Below are 21,014 nucleotides of genomic sequence, written 5' to 3'. Positions count from 1 at the left end.
GATCCTATAAAAATACACACACACAAAAATAACTCTGCAAGTCTTATGAGAATCTCATTGGAATGGTTCCAAATTATGTCAGAAATTCTAAAAAGACCAGTTTTCTTATTGGAATCCTTTAGGATTTTTTTGACAAGGGTCCTAGACAGGAATCTTATGGGAATAGATTAAAAATATGATAAAAATTCTAAAATGTTCTTAGTGGAATCTTTTAGGATTTTTTAGGGCAAAAAAACAACAACAATAAAACAAATAATAAATTATAATAATAGTGTTTATTAAACTCACGTTATATGAATTTTAGCATTGCAAATCTTTTAAAGCAAAACCCATTAATTCTCTGCGCTTTAGCTTTGACCTTCATCTATTCTCGGGATTATATTTGAAAGCTTCCTGCAGTTGTGCCATGCAATTCTAAACACAAGGTGGCAGGAAAGGACTGTCTTTCCCTTATTCTTAAGCCATCACAGTGCATTATTATTCTGTAGCTCGATAATTCATTCTCAATGACAATCATAAAAGCAATGATTTTGACTAATCCTAACAAAATTGAATATGACAACTTTTCCTTTTTCCACATCACCTCCATTCACCTTCCCAAACTGCTTTGAATGTCAAAGCCTCTAGTAGTAACATTAAGCAAATAATCCGCCTGGAAAAATTAGGCCTGCTTATTAGGACAAAGGAAAACAATGAAGCCCATATATTTCACTTGAATGCAAAGACGTGCATATGTTGAATGCCAGATTTGACAGTTTAAGCTGAGCTCTTATATATGAACATTCTTTTGTAAAGAAAATGAAGTGGCAACATACGCAATAACCAGCACAAAGATTTAAAACTACACAAGCAAATGCTTAAATCCAAACTAAATCTGAAAAGAAAGTATCAGGCTGTTTTACAGTACATCTCTGCCGTGCCAACAAAGCAAAATATCCATTAACCAGAATGCCGCAGCACGGCCTCACTTATGGCTTCCATATGAAATAAACAGCATCTTTGCTGTAGAAAGTTTAAACAGCCTTCTGTAAGAATGACTCAGTGCACAGAGAGAGCGAATGTGTCAGAGTGTTGTGTGACGGTGGGATTAGCTCACAGTAAATTTCCTTTTCCTTATGACACGCTACCCAAACTCACATTCCTGCAACTCAAGTACAGTTCCTGAAAAGAATGAGGTGCTTGTGCAGAGATGTTTGGAGCCTGGTGAGGAAACATTGCAGGTGAGTCACTCAGAATCAAGCGCTTGTTTATTGCTTCTGGTGGAAAAGGGAACCAGACGGCAATGGTATAAATACAATAGAGCTGGTGTTAAAAGATGTGCTTTTCATGATACAAGGGAAACTGTTATGTAACAATAGTTTTAGGAAGGATGCAGTGTATCATGTGTAACCTTTTTAAACTCTTCTTAAAACTCTAAATATTTGAACTGTAACTGTGTTATCCCTTTCCACAACTGACAGCATAATTCTTAGAACGTATACAGTAACGTTTTCCACTAGAGTCCGAGTCTGACTGTTTGTGACATTTATATAGTTTAATATGGACAGAGTGGCTTTCCGAGCAGGAGAGAGAGAGCTAAGATGAATGTGTTTGCTTTTTCTAAAGTGAAAGGTAGCAATGGTTGTCTGGTTAAACAAAAACAGTCTGTGGTATTGTGCAACTGTGGTATGCTTGCCATTATTCAGGCTTATTGAAACACACTTGGTTTGGCATAAAGAACTGAATCTAAATCTAAATCTAAAACAACTAAACCCAGAGTTGTTAACCAGAGATTAACCACTCCATGGGGTCCATAAAGTATGTTAGTTAAAAGAATAGTTCACCCAAAATTAGATATTTGCTGAAAATTTCCTCCTAGATGTAGATGATTTTGTTTTCTCATCTGAACAGATTTAGAGAAATTTAGCATGACGTCACTTGCTCACCAATGGATACTACACAGTGAATGGGTGCTGATATGAGAGCTCAAACAGCTGATAAAAACATCCCGATAATCCACCAACAATCCACACGACTTCAGTCCATCTATTAACACTACGTGAAGTAAAAAGCTGCATGTTTGTAATGCACAAATCCATCAATATGGCATTTTAATAGTAAAACATCCGTCCATAATCCATTATAGCTTCTATTCTATTATAAAAAAGGTCCATCCCCTTGTGTCATCTCACATCAATACCCACCGAAATATTTGTTTAGCACCATTTTGAACTGTGTTCATTTGTACATGGTGCTTGATCTGTGCATATTTCTCTCCTGATTCAGATGTGATGTTTTTTTTTTTTCCTGGAGAAGCCAATTAATGCCATAATTTAATCAGGTTTGAAGTTAAAAATGGATTACTGATGGATATGTGTATAAATACACAGATTTTAACTTCACTAGATTCTAACTGATGGACTGGAGTTGTGTGGATTACTTGTGGATTATTGTAATGTGTTTTTGTTTTTTTTATCAGATGTTGAACTCTAATTCTGATGGCACCCATTCACTGCAGAGCATCTATTGGTGAGCAAGTGGTGTTCTCCAAATCTGTTTTGATGAAGAAATAAACTCATCTGCTCATGTTCAGGTTTGGGGTAACTCTTCCTTTAATATTTTTGTCAATTACATTTTTTTTTTTATGATAAAGTGTTTCTGAGGAAATCTAGCCTTGTTATAGTGGGCTTCCATGAGACCCTGGTTCTGAGAAGGTTGAAAACCTTTCATTGAACTACTGAAAGCAAAGCCAATGTAAATCAGTGCCAGAAAGAACGATAAAACTATTAGGAAACAAAAGGATTTGTAAGATCTGGGATTTTGTTGGTAAATAAATTGCCTTTCTGTTGTGTGATTGTTCTAGGCATGTAAAGAAGCTTTGCATTTGTGAGTAATCAGAGTGAACACAAGGGGACAGTAAAATACTTCACATGTCTTGCAGTGATAATACTACAGTTAAAGCAAGAATATGATTTTTAGATAGTTTAATATAAGCTCTTCACTGTCACTGAAGTCTACATCAGAGGGAAAACATCTACTCCACCCTACAACAGAATGGTTTGAGAGCCACAAGCAACCACAGAGATGGGCTCAGGAGGATTGGTACATTGTGTAAGGTCTATGGAGTTATTACTGTGTCTCCAGACAGTTTGGGTTGCCAAGATGCCTCATTGTCCATTGAGTCATATAGAGAGGAGCGACATGAATCAGTGTCTTCGAGAATGGAAATGCAGTCATCATGCAGTAACAACATCTAGGTCGGAGTGCAATCGGGCTGAAAGTGAATATGAAAGTGCAGACATTACTGTGACTGAAGATGAGGCTGTGACCAAGTATTCAAGATTGGGGGTCATTGAAAAGCAATACTACTCTGAATATTGGAGGGATGCATGCAGCGTCCCCCCTTAAAGCGAGAGACAGATTATGGCAAAACACCTCTAACAACAAAGTCAGAAATTTTAACAGAAATTGTCTACATAATCTGTCAGAAAACATTATTTATTAAAAGCCAATTTTAACCTCTGGAGAAAAAAAAAAAAAAAACACTTTTTTTTACATAACTACACAAAGCAAACAGTGTAGCATCCATTTATGGCAAATGGTTCAAGGAATTTATTCATTTTTATAGTGATTAAAGTAATTTAAATCAATCATTTTAAAAGTATAATTGTATAATTAAAATAATCACACTGCTACTTCAAAAAATCTAATCAACATTAAACTTAACTTTATTTTAATATAATTAATTATTTTATTTCATTTATAGGCCTACTAAGAAAGCAACTAAATATAAAATATAAATATATGAAACACATCAAATTTAAGATCAGTAAACAAAAGAAAGACACATAAAGCAACCAGTGTCAAAAATGTGTCAGATGACTGAATTAATTTAAAAAAAAAAACTTGCATACTGTTGTATATCTAAATAATCAAACTAGTATGTAAAAATATCTGTTTAAGTACAAGATATTACTTAAATTAAGAAAAACAATAGGCTACTTATAAGTCCCTAAAATAAAATAAAAATATTATGAAATATATCAAATTTGAGTTAAGTAATAAACAGAGGTAGGCCTACTCAATGCAAGGCATGTCAATAAATTTTAAAATAGGCGATATGATGCATTTTTGCCCATTTCTGACCTTTTTGTTTCTGAGAAAGACCCTGGATAATAGGTTTACAAAGTGACCTAAATTACCCATATCGTGCATATTAAATTCACTTGAATATAGAGGGCGAGTCAGTGTCTCACAAATAAAACAACTTTGTTTGAATGGCTAAATATTAGGACTATAAAGATGGTCAAATAAAATAAAAATGAAAGAAAGTTCTAGCGTCTAACTGTATATCTGACATGCACTTACACAGTGATTATACTATCATTGTGTAGTCCACAATTAGCAGGGTTTATCAGGGGAAATGAGCTAAACAACAACGCTCAATTGGGAGGGACGTTCAGCAGCAGCTGGGAGCTATTTGACCACGTGACTGGAGAGATGTTTCTGTCGCTGTAAGCAGCCATCATTTCACCCAATACAAGCCTATGCTAAAAGACAGAGAGGAGATATAGTCATGAATTTGCACGGGAATACCGACTGAAAGAAACATACTTGAGCCACTCCTTCGCCTATGGTTTATTTTCCGGTAAGTATCATTTGCAGCTTCGGTCTGAAATAATTACAGTTAAACACATTTGCCTGTCTTTTGTCTTTGCTGTGTTCATATGCACACACTCGCGTTTTCCCAACATTTTCGATTGCAAACATCCAGTTGATGTGTTCATTCAACAGGGCGAAGTTAAACGAGAAATGCGATACAAAGGCGCCAGAATGTGTCATGTTTCCTATTGCGTCTCAGTGTAAATAATACATTAATATGCACTAAACAGCAGCTACTTCCTGCATTTGTAATGAGTGTAAAGTTGATTTTAAACCCGCAAATGTGTCTCGTGGACCTACGTTTAATAGTTTCCAACCCTAGTTAAGTTGAGCAGCATCAGGAGATGTGTGTTTCTGGTAATTGTGTTTGTTGGTTACATTTTAACCTCTACGAAAGTCAAGACAGTCGCATTACTAGTGACTAGCGAAGCTCCATGCATTAATTAGTTGGTGTATTTGTATGGTGTATTTACGTGAGAATTGTGCAGTCTCTAGTTTTACTCCACGACAGTAAAGGTGTTTGGCCCAGACAGTGCTCTGGAGAGGCTTTACTTTCGGTTTAAGGTTTTAAAGACCGCATCTGGAGGCTTGATTTGTTCTAAACTATCTGTACTTGTTTGTTGTTCTAAGACTGCTAATAGTTTAGTGTAATAGTACTGGAGTTTGTGTACATGGATTGAAGAGGGGAATCTTATTTATTGTATGTCTTCTAAGGTTTAAGTTTCCTTTTAGTCAATTAAGTGGAATCACATGTATTTACCTGCAGCGGGGAGTGGGCCTTTGCTGATATTAATCGCGCCAGATCTCCCCTAGCAGGTTTCATTCACTGGGGGGCTGGAAACTTAAAAACACTGAGTGGAGTTGGAGCGGAGTCACTGCAGAACGGTTTGAGGGAAAGGGGAAATTTCTGTTCCCGCTCCAGTCACATGGTGTTCCAGACCGGACTTTGATCGGTGTTGCTTTATAATGAGCAATGCTTAATGCTTTGGCTTCTTTTGAACTATTCATTGATGAAGATAAATAACTTAATCCCCTTAATCCCATTTCAATGGAGAGTTTGCGAAACGAGCGCCAAGATGGCGACTGCCTGCTCCGCCCACTTTGAGCTTCAAAAACGCTCTTCAGAAATCTATGGGTGATGTCATGAACACTAAATGCATGTTTTTATACAGTCTATGGCCGTGCCGTACTGAACCGTGCCGAGTCATATCACGCTTTAGAAAAGCGCCATTAGTTACCACAGTTTTATTGGTGCAGCTCAATCTTTAGCGTATATTAAGGCAGGAACTGGTTCATGGTAACTTGGGGTTGTAAGGTGTTTCATGCCGATGGGTTTTGAGAATTTGCAGACATGTCAGCTCTGTGTTTGATCTATTTAATGTCAGATTACTGTGGTTGATGTATTCAAGGCAGATTAATCTTGCCTTTGTGTTTGCAGGAACACTAGGACTGATTTTCTAATTTCTGGAGGGAGTTAACTGTCTGTAGTAAATGCTCCCAACTGAACACTCAGATGTTTGTAGGCCTGTTTAACAGGTGTCTCCTCTGTCTCTGTGCTGTAGGGGACATCGTACTGAACTGACCTGATTTACAGCAGTGCGAATGTTGTGATTTATTAAACTGATTTGCTCCCATCCCATTCACAAATACTGCTTGTCTGGGTTGGGTTAACATTAAAATCGAATGGCCTGGCTTTTGAAGTGTTAAGAAATTAATTCATTAAAACTAAGTTCTTCTGTGGTTCTTCGGCACAGGATTTTATTTTTGAGTGTGTGTATATAACATTCTTGTTGTTGTATGGTCATTTTGAAGATTAAAGTTCTTGATGCATTAAAGGTACTTCAGGTCAGTGTATTGTTTCAAGCACATGGTTTTTCTAAAAATAACTTATGTTGTGATATTTGACTGTAAAAATTATATATATAATTTTTTTTTAATATTCAACCTGGAAGTGAATTGTCAAGGTAGTTTTTCTCTCACACTATTTTCTATAAAATGTACACTATTTAAAAGTTCAAGGATCAGTAAATTTGAATGTTTTTGTCTCTCATCTTAGTATAAGACTCATGCTCAAAGTTGCATTTGTGATCACAAGCTTTGTCATTTTGCCATGTGCTTGAAGTATACTGCAGTATCAGTCAAGTGTGATTTATCTGCTCCATCAGCCCCCACTGACTGTGCACGCACCTTCCCAAATGGATGATGCTTTTATACTTGTGTTTGCCCTTTGTACTATTCTTTAAAATGACGGGGTGACAAGGAGTAATTTTCCTCTAAAACCATCGGGAATCACCGGTGAGAAGTCATTTGCCGGTACAAGACTTTTGTGATAAGTTGATAAATTAATAATTTCTATATGTACAAACTGATTAAAATGATATTAAAGGGTTAGTTAACCCAAAAATGTAAATTCTCATTAATGACTCGCCCTCATGTCGTTCCAAACCCGTTCCATCTTCGTAACACAGTTGAAGATATTTTGGATTTAGTTCGAGAGCTTTCCGTCCCTCAATTGAAACTGTGTGTACGGTCTACTGTCCATGTCCAGAAAGCTAAGAAAAACATCAAAGTAGTCCATGTGACATCAGAGGGTCAGTCAGTTAATTTGTTGAAGCATCAAAAATACATTTTGGTTCTGAGGTCTTACGGGTTTGGAACGACATGAGGGTGTGTCATTAATGACATGATTAAAATTTTTGGGTGAACTAACCCTTTAAAGGCACTAAGTTTTCACCACTAGAGGGACCGTCTTCAAAACAAAACAAAAAAAGTGTAGTTTGATGCCTTGACGTTGTTGTCTTCATCCCTGCAGTTGATGCAATCCGACGGGACTCAGGCAGAAATCATGTTCATTGTTCACAGAAATCGAGGGTTTATGACATCATTGGTAGGTGACACAATGACACTATAGACACGGTCCTGTCCATGTCACTTTTAAAACTTTTGGGATAATGTAAGTACACAAGTCAGCAAAATAAATAACACTGTTCTAGTGTTTTTGGGATATTTTAATAAAAACTATTGGCTTTATTTTGCATAAAGCACAAGACCATTTTAAGCAAATAAGTGAATAAATAGTATCTATATGAATTCTTATTCTATTTTTGTAGAATAAAATGAAAACGTACTTCAAATAAAAAGCCTTGGACAAACTTTGCTAAAAACATTGCATTGTTTTCTGTCCAAACGTCATAAAGCACCTGATGGAGTTTGAACTTCACATCAAACTACTTCTGTTTCACACACATGCTGGCACAGATGTGCATGTTTGGCTAGAGTTTGGTATATATACATGGGCAGTACGTGTCGATTTATAAAGGCAAGCGCAAACAACCGTACACAGTGGCTGAGTACATGGTACTGTTGTTGCTGCTCAAGGGTTTGGTAAAGTTTTTCATCAAAATTCTCGCCTGCCACGCAGGAGACCCGGGTCCGATTCCCAGCCAATGCAGCAGCTGTTCTCTTTAAGGGAAGTCGTGGCCTAGTGGTTAGAGTTTGACTCCTAACCCTAGGGTTGTGGGTTCGAGACTGTCCACTGCTCTGAGCGTGTGTTCACAGTGTGTGTGTCTTCACTGCTGTGTATGGGTTAAATTCAGAGCACGAATTCTGAGTATTGGTCACCATACTTGGATGAATGTCACGTCACCACTTTTTTTTTTTTACATTTTTAATAAGTTGACAGCGCCAACTACAGGCCTGGCATACGTAATACAGCGTTTTTTGAGGATGTGTAAATGCAAATAGTTTTGAAACGTTGTTGTGACTCGCAAGAGAAACTTTTTTTTTTTTTTTTTGACTACAGTGTTGTCGCGTAAACGTAGCCTTTATAAAGTAACGGAACACTATCACTCTCAGACAATGTTGTCAGTGGACTTAAGACAACTATGCAGGGTCTTGGTTTGACCTGATACCCTCAGAGGTGAATCGATTGCTGTTTGCTGAGATTAAGCCTAAAGTTACACAAGTCTGTCTGCGTCACTGCAACTCCCCTCATGTTTGTTGCATAAAATTCACTAATGTCTGTATTTTCGTAGCCAAGATTTCCTATAACATTTCTCTGGACACTTTTTCTGTTTGTTGAGGATCACAGGTTTGGTTCAGCTGAATGAGTTGCCTTAGTGTAATCTTGAAGTCCTTCAGTGTGTGCTGTTTTGAGTTGGCATACTTAATGAGCGTTTAGTTCGCTTAATGAACTTCACTAATTTGGTAAAATAACGAATTATGCTAACAATACAGCAGGTTTTGACAAGCAGCAGTTACTGTAAACTAAGAAATGCTGAGCTGCACTAAATCTATATTTAGTTCTGCTGGTTGAGGTATAGTTTCATATCTGATAACTGGTGCAGTTGAGGTTGAGAATGTTTCATGTCTTGGGATTTCAGCAGCCATTCATGTCTGCTCCCGATGAGTATGTCTGAGGAAGTGATATTTGGCAGATGAAGTAGTGATTTAGGTTTTTAATTTTCGTATGCGGTGTCTTGGTTTCTTCTCAGTTCCTGGCACGGTTTCATATAGTATACAGTATTTCCCCATACTTGCATAAAGTTCATAAAGTTGCTGTCCCGCATTACCTTTTACCTGTAATGTGAGTTTATTCAGCCAGTTCGATGGACTCACTTCAGTTAATATCCAGGCTTTGTGACTGATGTTCATCTGTTTCTGTCCACCCAATGAAAGTCAGCAGGGACCAAAACAATACTGGAGCCCTTTAACTTTAAATTGTGTGGATTTTTTTTTTGGGGGGGGGGGGGGGTCATTTGTGTTCTGCAGAAGAAAGTCATACAGGTTTGGAATGACATGAAAGTGAGTTTCCATTTTTGTGAACTGCCCCTTTTAAAGTTGCTATGTTCTTTTAAAAAATCTTAACTTACTGAGCCATGTGTATGTAGTCATAATACTAAGTTTTTCTGAACTGAACTTTATTTCCAAAATATAGACTTGGTTTTTAGGTGGGAAGCATGAGCTGTCTAAAACCTGAGGCTTTCCCTACCATCATGGCAAAAACAGCATCACCCAATTTTGGTCTTCTGCTTTGACTACAGAAGTTTGTGTTTGTGTGATTTAGCAACATTTAGAAGATTCCTATTAGATTACAACATATATGTGTAGGGGTGTTCTTTTCTGTTAATGCATGATCGGTTCTGCACTATCATGATGGCACCTGCTATGGATCTGCCTAGAGCTGTTGAACTTGTCTAGTGGGTATGGCTGGTTTAGAGTGCTCCTGTTCTCTCATAACTGCTGCGTCAACCGCTATCAGCCCCACAGATCCCTGTTAGACAACTTAACAATATGATTGCTTTAATCCAGGGTGAGTCCAAGTTTGTGGAGGGAGTGTCAATATAATGACGCCCTTATCTCTTTCAATACAAATCGGCCTAATGTGGTTGTCCTCAAACTTATTCTCACTATTGCTCATGCTTTGTCTTGTTGGTTTATTTACGTGTTATGCCGTTGCAAACCTTTTTTTTTTTTTTAAGAGCAGAGATTATGGCATGTAGAGAGCTTGTTATGATGAACATAAGTGTCAGCAATTAAACCCCAAAGAATAAAAAAAAAAAAAAAAAAATCTATTAGTTAATATACAATTTTAGCCCTAGTTGGGATAAAAGGTTAACCTTATTTATATATATATTACACAGCTGAATTAAAGGGGTTAAACTGGGTTCAGGACATGACCCAAATCGAACCCGGGAGAGAGATATATATATATATATATATATATATATATATATATATATATATATATATATATATATATATATAAAAATCTAGAGTTTAGGTAGTCTTTGCATGATTTCTTTAATCAAGCAGTGTTACAGTGCCGTTTGTCTGCCATTTTTCACCCCATCTGCCCACTGACTGAATAGAGCATCTGTGTGACATTTGGGTTGACACCATGATTTGTCGTCATCTTTCTCGGTCTTTGCCCCTCACTCACAGCTGCCTGACAGATACCTCAGTCTCATGATTAAAACCTGTAGAAAATAATGTCCCTGTTTCAGAGTGGCATCCTTCATCTTGAAAATACATCCTACACGTAGTAAAGAATAAAAAGTCATTGGTGTTGTAAGCGTGTCACATTTTGAGTTATATTGACACACTTAATGGCATATGTAAGATTTTAATTAAAATATTCAAAAACCTAGAACGGTGTTATTTCACAAATAATTTGGCTAAGGCAGTTTCATTTAAATTTAGCAAATTATAAAACATTTAAATTGTTTTTAATTTACGTATTGAAACTAGTGTAGGATATGGCGAATGTAAATTATATAATTTATTTTGCACTAAATGTTGCACACATGAATGGGAAAATGTAAATTTAAATAAAGAAAATAAAAACATTGCCATTTTACATATTGCATTGACATTTTGCATATTACATTAAAAAAAGGATTTTGCAGCCCATATGCTTCCATAAGTTATGAGTGGCACATAGGAAAAATGAAATTAGAAGTATTTCGAATTACATATTTGCATCCAAGTAGGTGCAAGGTTGGGATTTCGGCAGAACACAGGTTTTACAGAAGCAGAAACGTCTAGAGGAGCCCAATTTTGCACAAGTATTAAATCTGGTCAAGACAAAAACCAGCACTATTCCCCAGTCCCAACAAATCCCCCCCCCAAAAGCTTAATCCGCATTTCAATCAGCTCTACACAGAGGGGGCAAACCACCTGCAAAGCCCCTGCTCATAAACACTAAAAACAAAAAAAAAACACTGAGGGTGTCACCTCCACATCACATGCCAGGCAGTCTCAGTCAAAACTATGCAAAGAGTGGAGACGTACCTGCTGGATGACATCACCTGACCCCTGAATATCATGCAATAATGTGAAGATATTTAAAATGCTCATTGGGTTCTAACAGATCTGTAAAAGGCTGTTTGTCTGTGTGTGTTGGTGCTTTGCCATGGAACTTAATTGCCCCTTGCATAGAGAGTGTGCAAATTAACATGTTTCTTACTTTCTAAAGGTTGGACAGCCATTGAAGACTGTATTGTTTGGCGTTCACAAACTTGCCACCCACTTCTTGGTGTTCCTCTGCCTCGGGTAGGCCAGTGGCGGAGAGGCGTGACCCATTTTAAAAGTTGTTTACTTGTATCAGAAAAAGGGCTAAGATGCTCCTCAATGAACTCTTGTCTACAATTCAATTACCCTTGGGGCCCTTCAGCAGCTCATTATGAAATGTTTTCGATTAGCAATTTTATGCACTGTACGGGAACAACATGACTTTTGACATGTCCAATAAGAATTCTCAAAGCTTATTTTTTTTGCAGTTGTTTGTAGCAGACCTTTCTAATTGTTAAATATCAGATTTAAATGTGATGTAATTTAGGAGGGCAGGAATTGCTTTAGAAACCAGAACATCGGGTGGGGATTTCACACACTGCACTGGTATGTCTAGTCTCTAAGCATGTCTAATGAATTTAGACCCCCCCGACCCACCCAGTAGCCTCTTTTGCCACTGACCTGTCTGGTGGAATATTGCTGGCCCGAATTTGCGGTTTTTGCAGAAAACAGTTTGGCTTTATTCTTGAAGACAGACTTTTTATTGCTCTTCCTGTTATCTTCAGACTAGACAAGCTTAAAAGAGGAAATGGCCTGTCTTTTTCCCTCCCTTATTTCCTATTTTTAAAGGGCATTGTGTGAAGCAGTCTACAGGAGCAGCTTGGTTGTGGTAAAGCTAGAGGTTTATTTCTCTTCTGCTTTGTCATGTGATGTAATGGAACTCTGAAAAGGGCCATGGACCAATAAACTGTGTTGTAACGTTAATGCACACAAGTGAGGCATCGAGCATGCAACTGTCCGAATAATTCAGTGACTGTGCTATTAACAGTCTACAGTTGTCTGAGTTTGTAGAGTAGTTTAGTTTTTTTTTTGTGTGTGTGTGTGTTCTCAAGCGTAGGCAGAATCAAGATAATCAGGGTGTTTTCTCATTAAAATTCAAGATTATTTTCAAGATTGTTTTATTTAAAACTCTGAGCCGATTATATTAAGAGCATGTCAAGTTTGTATTTTTACAGTTATTGAATAGTGTTGGGTGATTATAGTCATTTTGTCAGATCGTCAGCCTGTGAGATCGACAAAACGCGATGTTATCGTGCATGGGTGGAGAACGAGAGACTCTCTGTACTTGTCATAGAATAACTATTTGGTGTTTTAAACGGTGCAGTTGCGTGAGAGAGAGCCATTGGAATAACCAATAATCCAAAAAAATATACTTTCAAACATACTGATAGACTAACTTTATAAAAATAAATGTATTTAAAACAGCTAGTTCATATCGCGTGTCCTTTTGAAGTTATCAGTCTAAATATTCAGCAAAATCAGTCAACGGTGAAAATCGATAGTAGCTTTCATTTAAAGTCCAAATATTGCACCTATATGGGCCGTTCAGATTACTTGTTAAAGTGGAATGAAATACCTTCTATCTGCAGACGATGTACATCTGTTTGTGGATGGAGACCCATTCACCAGCTACAGGCTCTCCTCATTTGCACGCGCGTGTTTTATTTATGAAATGAGGTGCTGAAAGTGAAATAGCTGGGCATTTTGATAGCCCAAGTATAACAGGCCACCCAATAAAAATAATTATTATTATAGTTTAATAGGAGAATAAGCCTAATATCATCTTGACTATCGACAGAGACATCTGCTATTCTCTCTCTCTCTGACTATCGTCAACACACGATACGATCGTCTATCAGGCACAACCCTATTATTGAACACACAAGAAAGCTGAAAAACATTATTTTTTGCTGCTTTTATTCATATTGTGTGTGTGTGTAAAATGTGATATGATATATGTATTAAACTAATAGTATTGATGATTTATATTCTTTAATGGGCATATTTATATAAATTATTGTATTAACTGATCGTCATTCATAATTTATTTTTGTGTATTAACATAAAAATTTGTTTTGTGATGGTTGTGCATATGTCCCTTGTTTGTTCTGAACAGTTAAACTGAGCAGCGTTCTTCAGAAAAATCTTTAAGGTCCTGCAGATTCTTCAGCTTTCCAGCATCTTTGCATATTTGAACCCTTTCCAGCGGTGACTGTATGATTTTGGGATGCATCTTTTCCAACTGAGGACATTTGAGGGACTCAAACACAACTATTTAAAAAGATTCAAACATTCACTGATGCTCCAGAAGGAAACAAGATGCATTAAGAGAACTTTTGGCATTTGAAGATCAAGGTAAATTGTACTTAATTTGTGAACCGGGAAACATACAAGTATCTTCTGTTGCTTACGAAGGGCAGAACTAAATGGAACAAAATTATATTTCAACACAATAAGACAAATCTTGTTGCCTTCTGGAGCATCAGTGAATGTTTGAATCTTTTTAAATAGTTGTGTTTGAGTCCCTCAAATGTCCTCAGTCTGAAAAGATGCATCCCAAAATCATACAGTCACCGCTGGAAAGGGTTCAAATATGCAAAGATGCTGGAAAGCTGAAGAATCTGCAGGACCTTAAAGATTTTTCTGAAGAACGCTGCTCAGTTTAACTGTTCAGAACAAACAAGGGACTCATGCACAACCACAACGATATATATATCTCTCTCTCTTTATCAAATTAAGGATTAATTTTCAATAAGTTAATATTTACTATATTATTATTGTAATTTAGGCAACAATGAAAACATGAATTTTATTCCAGTCGTTTAACTGTTCCTCATTTTTATCTCCCTTTATTCTTCCTAGGTGAGCTTAACTAGCAGCTGCTTTGACCTGGTTTCCCAGCAGTCACTGGCATAAAAACAGCAGCCTTGGCCTGCTTATTTGCGGAGGGGCATAGGTGAAGGAGTGGACCCTGACTGCCTTCTTTCTGTTATTTGCTCTCTTTTGTGACGAGGGGGGAGTAAGGTGCTAATAAGACCACCCAGAGCATGGGGCAGAAGGTTCCGGGAGGCATAAAGACTGTGGACATGCGGGACCCAGCGTTTCGGCCTCTCAAGCTAGAGCTGCAGGCCCTGGACTACACCAAGCCCTCCCGCCTGGATTTGTTGTTAGACATGCCATCAGCCTCACAGGAAGTCCAAGTTCAGCACTCGTGGAACAACGACGACCGGTCATTAAACATCTTTGTTAAAGAGGACAATAAACTCATATTTCACCGGCACCCGGTAGCGCAGAGCACAGATGCTATCCGGGGCCAAGTGGGATACACACGGGGACTGCATGTGTGGGAGATCAGCTGGGCCATGCGCCAGCGGGGCACCCATGCAGTTGTTGGGGTGGCGACGGGTGAAGCCCCGCTGCACTCTGTAGGATACACTGCACTTGTAGGCAACAATAACGAGTCCTGGGGCTGGGACCTGGGGCGTAACAAACTCTATCACGATGGCAAGAACCAGCCCAGTAGGACATATCCAGCTTTTCTTGAGCCTGATGAAACCTTTATTGTCCCAGACTCGTTTTTGGTTGTCCTGGACATGGATGAGGGGACTTTAAGTTTTATTGTCGACGGACAGTATTTAGGGGTTGCTTTCAGAGGACTCAAAGGAAAGAAGCTATACCCTGTAGTGAGTGCCGTGTGGGGACACTGTGAAATCCGAATTCGGTACATCAATGGACTTGATCGTAAGTATCATCCTTTCTGCTTGTTTGAATGTGCCTGTCTGTTTCTCCATGGCTCCTCCAGTCAGCTCTTGAATAACAAGACTGGCGTAGCGCTGTTGTTTGTTAAACATTGAACGTTTCTGGAGTTAGTGTGGCTTTGGGTGGCTTTGTTTCTTATCTGTTAATTCTGTGAAACCAGCTCCATTTACCTGATAAAGACCATGACATCATTCATTATCTTCACATCCTGCAGGCTAATCATTAAACTGACCACTTTGCTCTTTCCTTATTACATCTTGATCAGATTCCACTGTTGCCTGTGGAGCATTTAAACAGACTTTTTTTGCTGATTTAAATCATTTTAAAAGTCATTGCATCCATTATTATAGAGAAATATCTGCTTATATAACACAGTTGTAACTATATCATAATGACTATCTTTTTTTTCTGCTATAGTTTGAGGGCATGTAAAGCAACAATTTTTTAAATGTTATTATTGTAGCCTCTTCATTTGCTACCATCTTTTTATTTTTATGTGGATCTCTCCCATATATATTAGCATTAATAATATATATTTATCAACGTGTCCTGGAATCTTATCTTTAAACTGGATGCTTTGCCTTGCTCTTTCTTTATTACATCTTGATTAGATTGCACTGCCATTTCTTGCAGATTAATATTTTAAAAGTAGTTGCATCCATTATTTTAGGGAAGCAAACTTAAGCTTTTGTTTAACAGGAAAATAGTGATAGGCCCAGTCAGTTATTTGAGATTGTGAGAAAACTGCCTGATTAACAGAAGTGGTTATTCTGCTGAGCCAATTTCAAATCTCGTTTCTACAGTCTTTTCAGAGACTAAAACATATTTTCTGTTTTAGGATTCAGTTATGCGAGTTAATGTAAAAACAATGTTCAGTTAAATTTCATTTTCTGACACATCTTCATAATGTGACATTGTTAGGTTAATCATTCTGAATTTTATTCTAGTGACATCCATAGTTTTAACATTAAGAAATGACAAAACTAAATTTAAGACTATTGTTTTTTTTTTGTTTCTTTGAATTTGATTTGACAATATTTAAATGAGTACTTCATGCAAATGTTTTTTTTTATGTAAATTTGATGTAAATTGGGAAATATTAATTCTCTTTGACGGTGTATGGCCAATTATTTAAGTAAATTTGCACAGTGAATTTTTGCACAGCTACATTTATTTAGGAATGGGGTCCCATGCAATGGCAGTCATCATAATTAGGAGGTCCTTTGAATAAAGTTTGATATCCCTGGCTGTAGATGGCTGGCTGACACTGCAAAAAATAAAAACTCCCCCCTACAGTAGATTGCTTGAGAGTTGAGAAAGTTAAGGGTTTTCAATATTACTCTGTCATATTAGTGTGAAATGTATTCTCTGAAATTGCAAGGTTACATAAAAATGTCTGCTGTTGGTGCATGTAGTTTCTTCGAAACTGACTCATTTCCTCAACCCAGCATGCTGTAATGAGTCAGTTCTGGAGGACATTCTTGTGATGTTATCATTCTGTGGTCATATAATGAAAGGATGCAGGTGAGGGCCAGACTTACTCATGTCTGGAGTGGACAGCTGTAACCCACCTTACTCTCAGTGGAAACAGTCTCCGGGCCTCTAATGATGTCCTGTCCAATGGAATACGTGTTTTATCACCTCAATGTTTTGCATGCCGTCAGGTGATGGAAAGACTCTTAAATGTCTTTCCTGAGTGTGCCATGTTGAGCAACATTTAACGAAGGTCTGATTTTGGGAAGTATTAATTCATCAGCTCAGGACACAGGTGTTCCCATTTTTGGAGAATTCTCATCACTTGTATGTGTGAGAGAGTAGCCAGAGTATTACTCAGCCTCTGACTCCAAGACCTTGGCTTCCTTTTGTCTCTGTCTTGTGTCAGTGCCTTTAATGCGTTCCTCATCATGCTCGCGGTCAACAGAGGTATAATTGCACTGTTATTTATCCCTTACATCACTCTTACATCTACTTTGGTTTCCCCAGTGTCTCGTTTGCTAAAGTGTGCGATTTATGAAGTAATCTCAACATCCGAGCAGGTGGTGCTGTGGAAACCCTTCTGAAGTCCGAAGTACTTTAGGGTTGTTATATGGCTGGACTAAAGGGGACCTGTGGGGAAACTTGTTATACTTAAATCCAGGTGCACACTGTATAAATCTTTTGGACACTGTTTCTTCTCTTGGTAATTGTGAAACCAATATCGGCAGTCTGTTCACTCCGCGGCAGCTGATGAATTGCATTTGTCAGTTTTTTGACCTAAGAATCCTACATAAATTAATATTTCTTCAACTTTTTCGTCTTTAAAACATCCATAGCAAATATCATTATAATATACGAATTATAATACCACATGCCTGCTCTTAAAGGGGTCATGAAATGTTTTTTTTTTTTTAGTTCTTTTATCTTGCACTTGTGATCTTGGTTTGGTTAATGTTTTAAAACTATCGTAATTTAGTTATTTATGAGCCAGAATTTAGCTCTGATTTGAACTCTTCACCTGAAGTCTCCTGAAGACACACCCCCTTACTATTTCTGCTGTGATTGGCTAACATTAAAAGAGCATCGCATGTGGAACCCTCTTAAAGTTTTACTGTTAGACTCCAGCGATTATAAAGAGAACGATCTTTGATCGCTTTATGTATATAAAATAATCACAATATAGATAACAGATGGTTCCACACTTGATGTGGTGACCAGGAAATGCAGTTTCAGATTTTTATAGAGGTTAATTTGTAAAGTTTGCACCGAAATAGTCTTTCAATACCTAACAGTAGTAGCTATCATTCTTGTGTATGATGGACATACAAATCCATACACACAATCATGACACATGATAAAAAAAAAAATTAATGTCACGTTTCTCCAGTTTTCAATAGAAAAGGATCATTCATATTTTAAACGGAAGTAGTTTTGGGTTTTGAAACTTGCTTTGTTTATTGTCAACCTCTTATGTGTAAATATCAAGAACATTTTGGTTCTCCATTTCATAACCCCTTCATTCATCTTCAGAACACAAATTAAGATATTTTTGATAAGCCCCTCCCATAGACAGCAAGGATCCTAACATGATCAAGCTCAGAAAACGTAGTAAGGACATCGTTAAACTAATCCATATGACATCAGTTATTCAACTGTAATTTAATGAAGCTAAAAGAATACTTTGTGCAAAGAAATAAAAAATAACAACTTGAATGACAAAATTTTCCTTTTTGGGTGAACTATCACTTTCAGAACAATCAATCCTCATGCACCGAGCCACAGACACCAGACATTCCTAACATTTGCACAAGGCCTTGGGCTTGCGCTGTATCATGTCAGTTTTGTGTGTAAATAAGGATGTCAAAACATGACTGATATAAAACAACCAGCCTAGCGCATATTGTACAGTCCGTCTTGACGTTTACCCCAAGATCTGGACAGCCTACACCCAGCTTTACAAGTTTGCGTAGTATTTGTGTGTGATCATTTGCTAATGAATCTTTGTCTGTCTTTTTCTCTCCCTGTAGCTGAACCTCTGCCATTAATGGACCTCTGTAGGCGCTCAGTCCGGGTCGCGTTGGGAAGAGAGCGACTGAGTGAAATCCATGGACTGCCCTTACCTGCTTCCCTTAAGAACTACTTACTCTACCAATGTTGATATTAGTGCCTTTCCAACCATTCAAGGCATAGTGTCCGCCTCTGTTACTCTCTGGGATTAATCATCTTTCTGGCAAGCCTGTTTCATTACATCTTCGTTTTGGTTTCGGTGCCATTCTTGGTCACTGGGTATGGTACCAACAATAATTTTTACAAATAGGTCTGAGGATGTATCATGCTCGATACTTTCAGGATCATGTGTGTTGTTTTTTCTTGTTACTTCACTCGTATACTGGAAATCCAACTGAAGGCTTTTGCCAGAATCTAATGGCAGATACAAAAACAAGAACCTTTTCCTCTCTAATCATGGCTTAGTTCCTTTTTATAATTTTTTTTTTTTAATGAAATGTCGGCATACATTTAAGCTTTCTTGTATCATGCCATTAACTTGAGGGTCCATATAGCGACTCTTTGCGGGCAATGCAAAATACAATACCTTCTCAAAACCTTTAGGCTTAACAACCAGCAAGTTTTTATGTTGATAGACTTTTTTTTTTATATTATGTTTTTCAAATGTCCTTCCCCTTGCAGTCAGTATAGTAAAGTAGCAACTTCAGATTCAAGGCTGCAGTTAGCAGGTTAGCAAGTTGACGACACGTAAGGGAAGGCGATGTCTTCGCTTGCTTGTTCTTGGCAGGTTAAAAATAGCATGGTTTTAGCTGTAAGTCTGACCGTCTGGCATGGAAAAACAGTCTTTGACGTATGTGTCTGTGAAGGGGGGAGTTGAGAGACTAGCATTCATGGAAACAACCACAGCTAGTGTGCAATGCTAGCTTTTTTTTTTTTAATCACTCAACGAGTCCCTCGCCTCTCTTTACACTGCAATATCTGAAGTGCCTGGCTCATGATACTGGTATATTAAGAGAAAGCCATGATTTGAAGTCCTTTTTATATTAAATTAAATATTGCATCACTGTGAAACTACGTAGCATACATTAATCAATAAGAGGGTGTATAGTGTGCTTTCTGTAATGGCCCCTAAAATCCTGTGAACGCCCGTATTTTACAAATCATTTTTGCCTGTTTTATTATTGAGGACCCTGTTTTTAAACCCCTTCTGCCTGCACACCACCATTCTCTTTGTATTCAGTGATGTAGATTAATATTTGTAATCTAATAAAGTTTATTATAATTGATGTCTTTTGTGTTTTTTTTTGTTTTTTTTTTTTTGTTCTTAAAACCCCAATGAGATCACTTATTTGCGGTTTGTCTTCCTTTTTATAACTCTTTCCTATTGATTTCCTATTTAAATTCTCATTACATTGTTAGACATGAATCTCGATTTGCAGTTGCAAATGGTATTGGGGTGGGAGATCCTAGAGAGCGTTTGATTGGACAGCAGTCTGTGCAGTGCAGGATGAGTCATCACCATTTTTGAAGTACATTAAATGTTTTTTTTTATTAACGATCAAAGCTAACAGACATGAACCGAAAGCCTTGATTTGACAACTTGACTTGTCTGTCTTTCCAATAAAGTAGTAGTTCACCATTTTTAACAAAACTCGTTTATGCAATAGAAATGCAAAAAATATATAGTGCTAAGTGACTAGGAAACGTCAATGCACTGGGGCGAATTCAGACTTGAATGGGGGTATATATTGCACAATGATCTCTAGTTTTTTTTTTTTTTAAGTATGAAATAAAAAACTAACTGTTGGCAATTTTCAGATCTGTCCTATAACAAAGGCACAAATGCCAAAAATAAACTGACAAATAAACCGGGATATACTGGTGCAGGTAACAAGAAAGCCCATTGATTTAATTGCTAATACTATCAACAATGTAACGATCCAAAGCAAGTAAGAAATTACTTGCACTTTAACACATCCTAAAATGTTCAGATGGACAAAATGTCAAGCAACGTTTGTTTCATTTCAGAATGATTGTGCTATTTACAAAAACACCAGAGAGAGAAATGAAATTTGTTGATGGTCACCCTACCAACAGGCTTCATCTTTGTTCTTCTGCTTGAAAGAGCTTCGCTTCAGTAACTCATTTTGTTGATGTCAGTAAGCGTTTTATTCATTTATCCAACATAAACACTGGAAACTTTATCTGTAGACATAACAACGCTGCAGCGAGACGAGAACAAGGAAAATCTGTTCCAAGCAAACAGCATCTCCTCTGAC

At 37.4% G+C, this 21,014-nt stretch overlaps 1 protein-coding gene across 5 annotated transcripts; it reads left to right on the top strand.

Moving 5' to 3' along the window:
- Nucleotides 1-1,126: 1,126 nt before the first annotated feature.
- spsb1 (splA/ryanodine receptor domain and SOCS box containing 1) lies at nucleotides 1,127-19,386 on the top strand. 5 transcript variants are annotated; one of them, XM_026241797.1, is made up of 3 exons: nucleotides 1,127-1,220; nucleotides 14,356-15,234; nucleotides 18,756-19,386. In XM_026241797.1, exons 2-3 carry the CDS (start codon nucleotides 14,541-14,543, stop codon nucleotides 18,884-18,886), a joined length of 825 nt encoding a protein of 274 aa, XP_026097582.1. In that variant the 5' UTR covers nucleotides 1,127-1,220; nucleotides 14,356-14,540; the 3' UTR covers nucleotides 18,887-19,386. The 5 variants fall into 5 exon arrangements, with proteins under 5 accessions (XP_026097582.1, XP_026097583.1, XP_026097584.1 ...); XM_026241798.1 differs by lacking the exon at nucleotides 1,127-1,220 and adding an exon at nucleotides 2,481-2,579; XM_026241799.1 differs by lacking the exon at nucleotides 1,127-1,220 and adding an exon at nucleotides 2,490-2,508.
- Nucleotides 19,387-21,014: the final 1,628 nt, after the last annotated feature.

Source organism: Carassius auratus, unplaced genomic scaffold (assembly GCF_003368295.1).
Source record: "Carassius auratus strain Wakin unplaced genomic scaffold, ASM336829v1 scaf_tig00000254, whole genome shotgun sequence".
Taxonomy (NCBI): Eukaryota; Metazoa; Chordata; class Actinopteri; order Cypriniformes; family Cyprinidae; genus Carassius; species Carassius auratus.
Note: the sequence above shows the minus strand (reverse complement) of the source record. Positions and strands in the feature narration are given on the sequence as shown.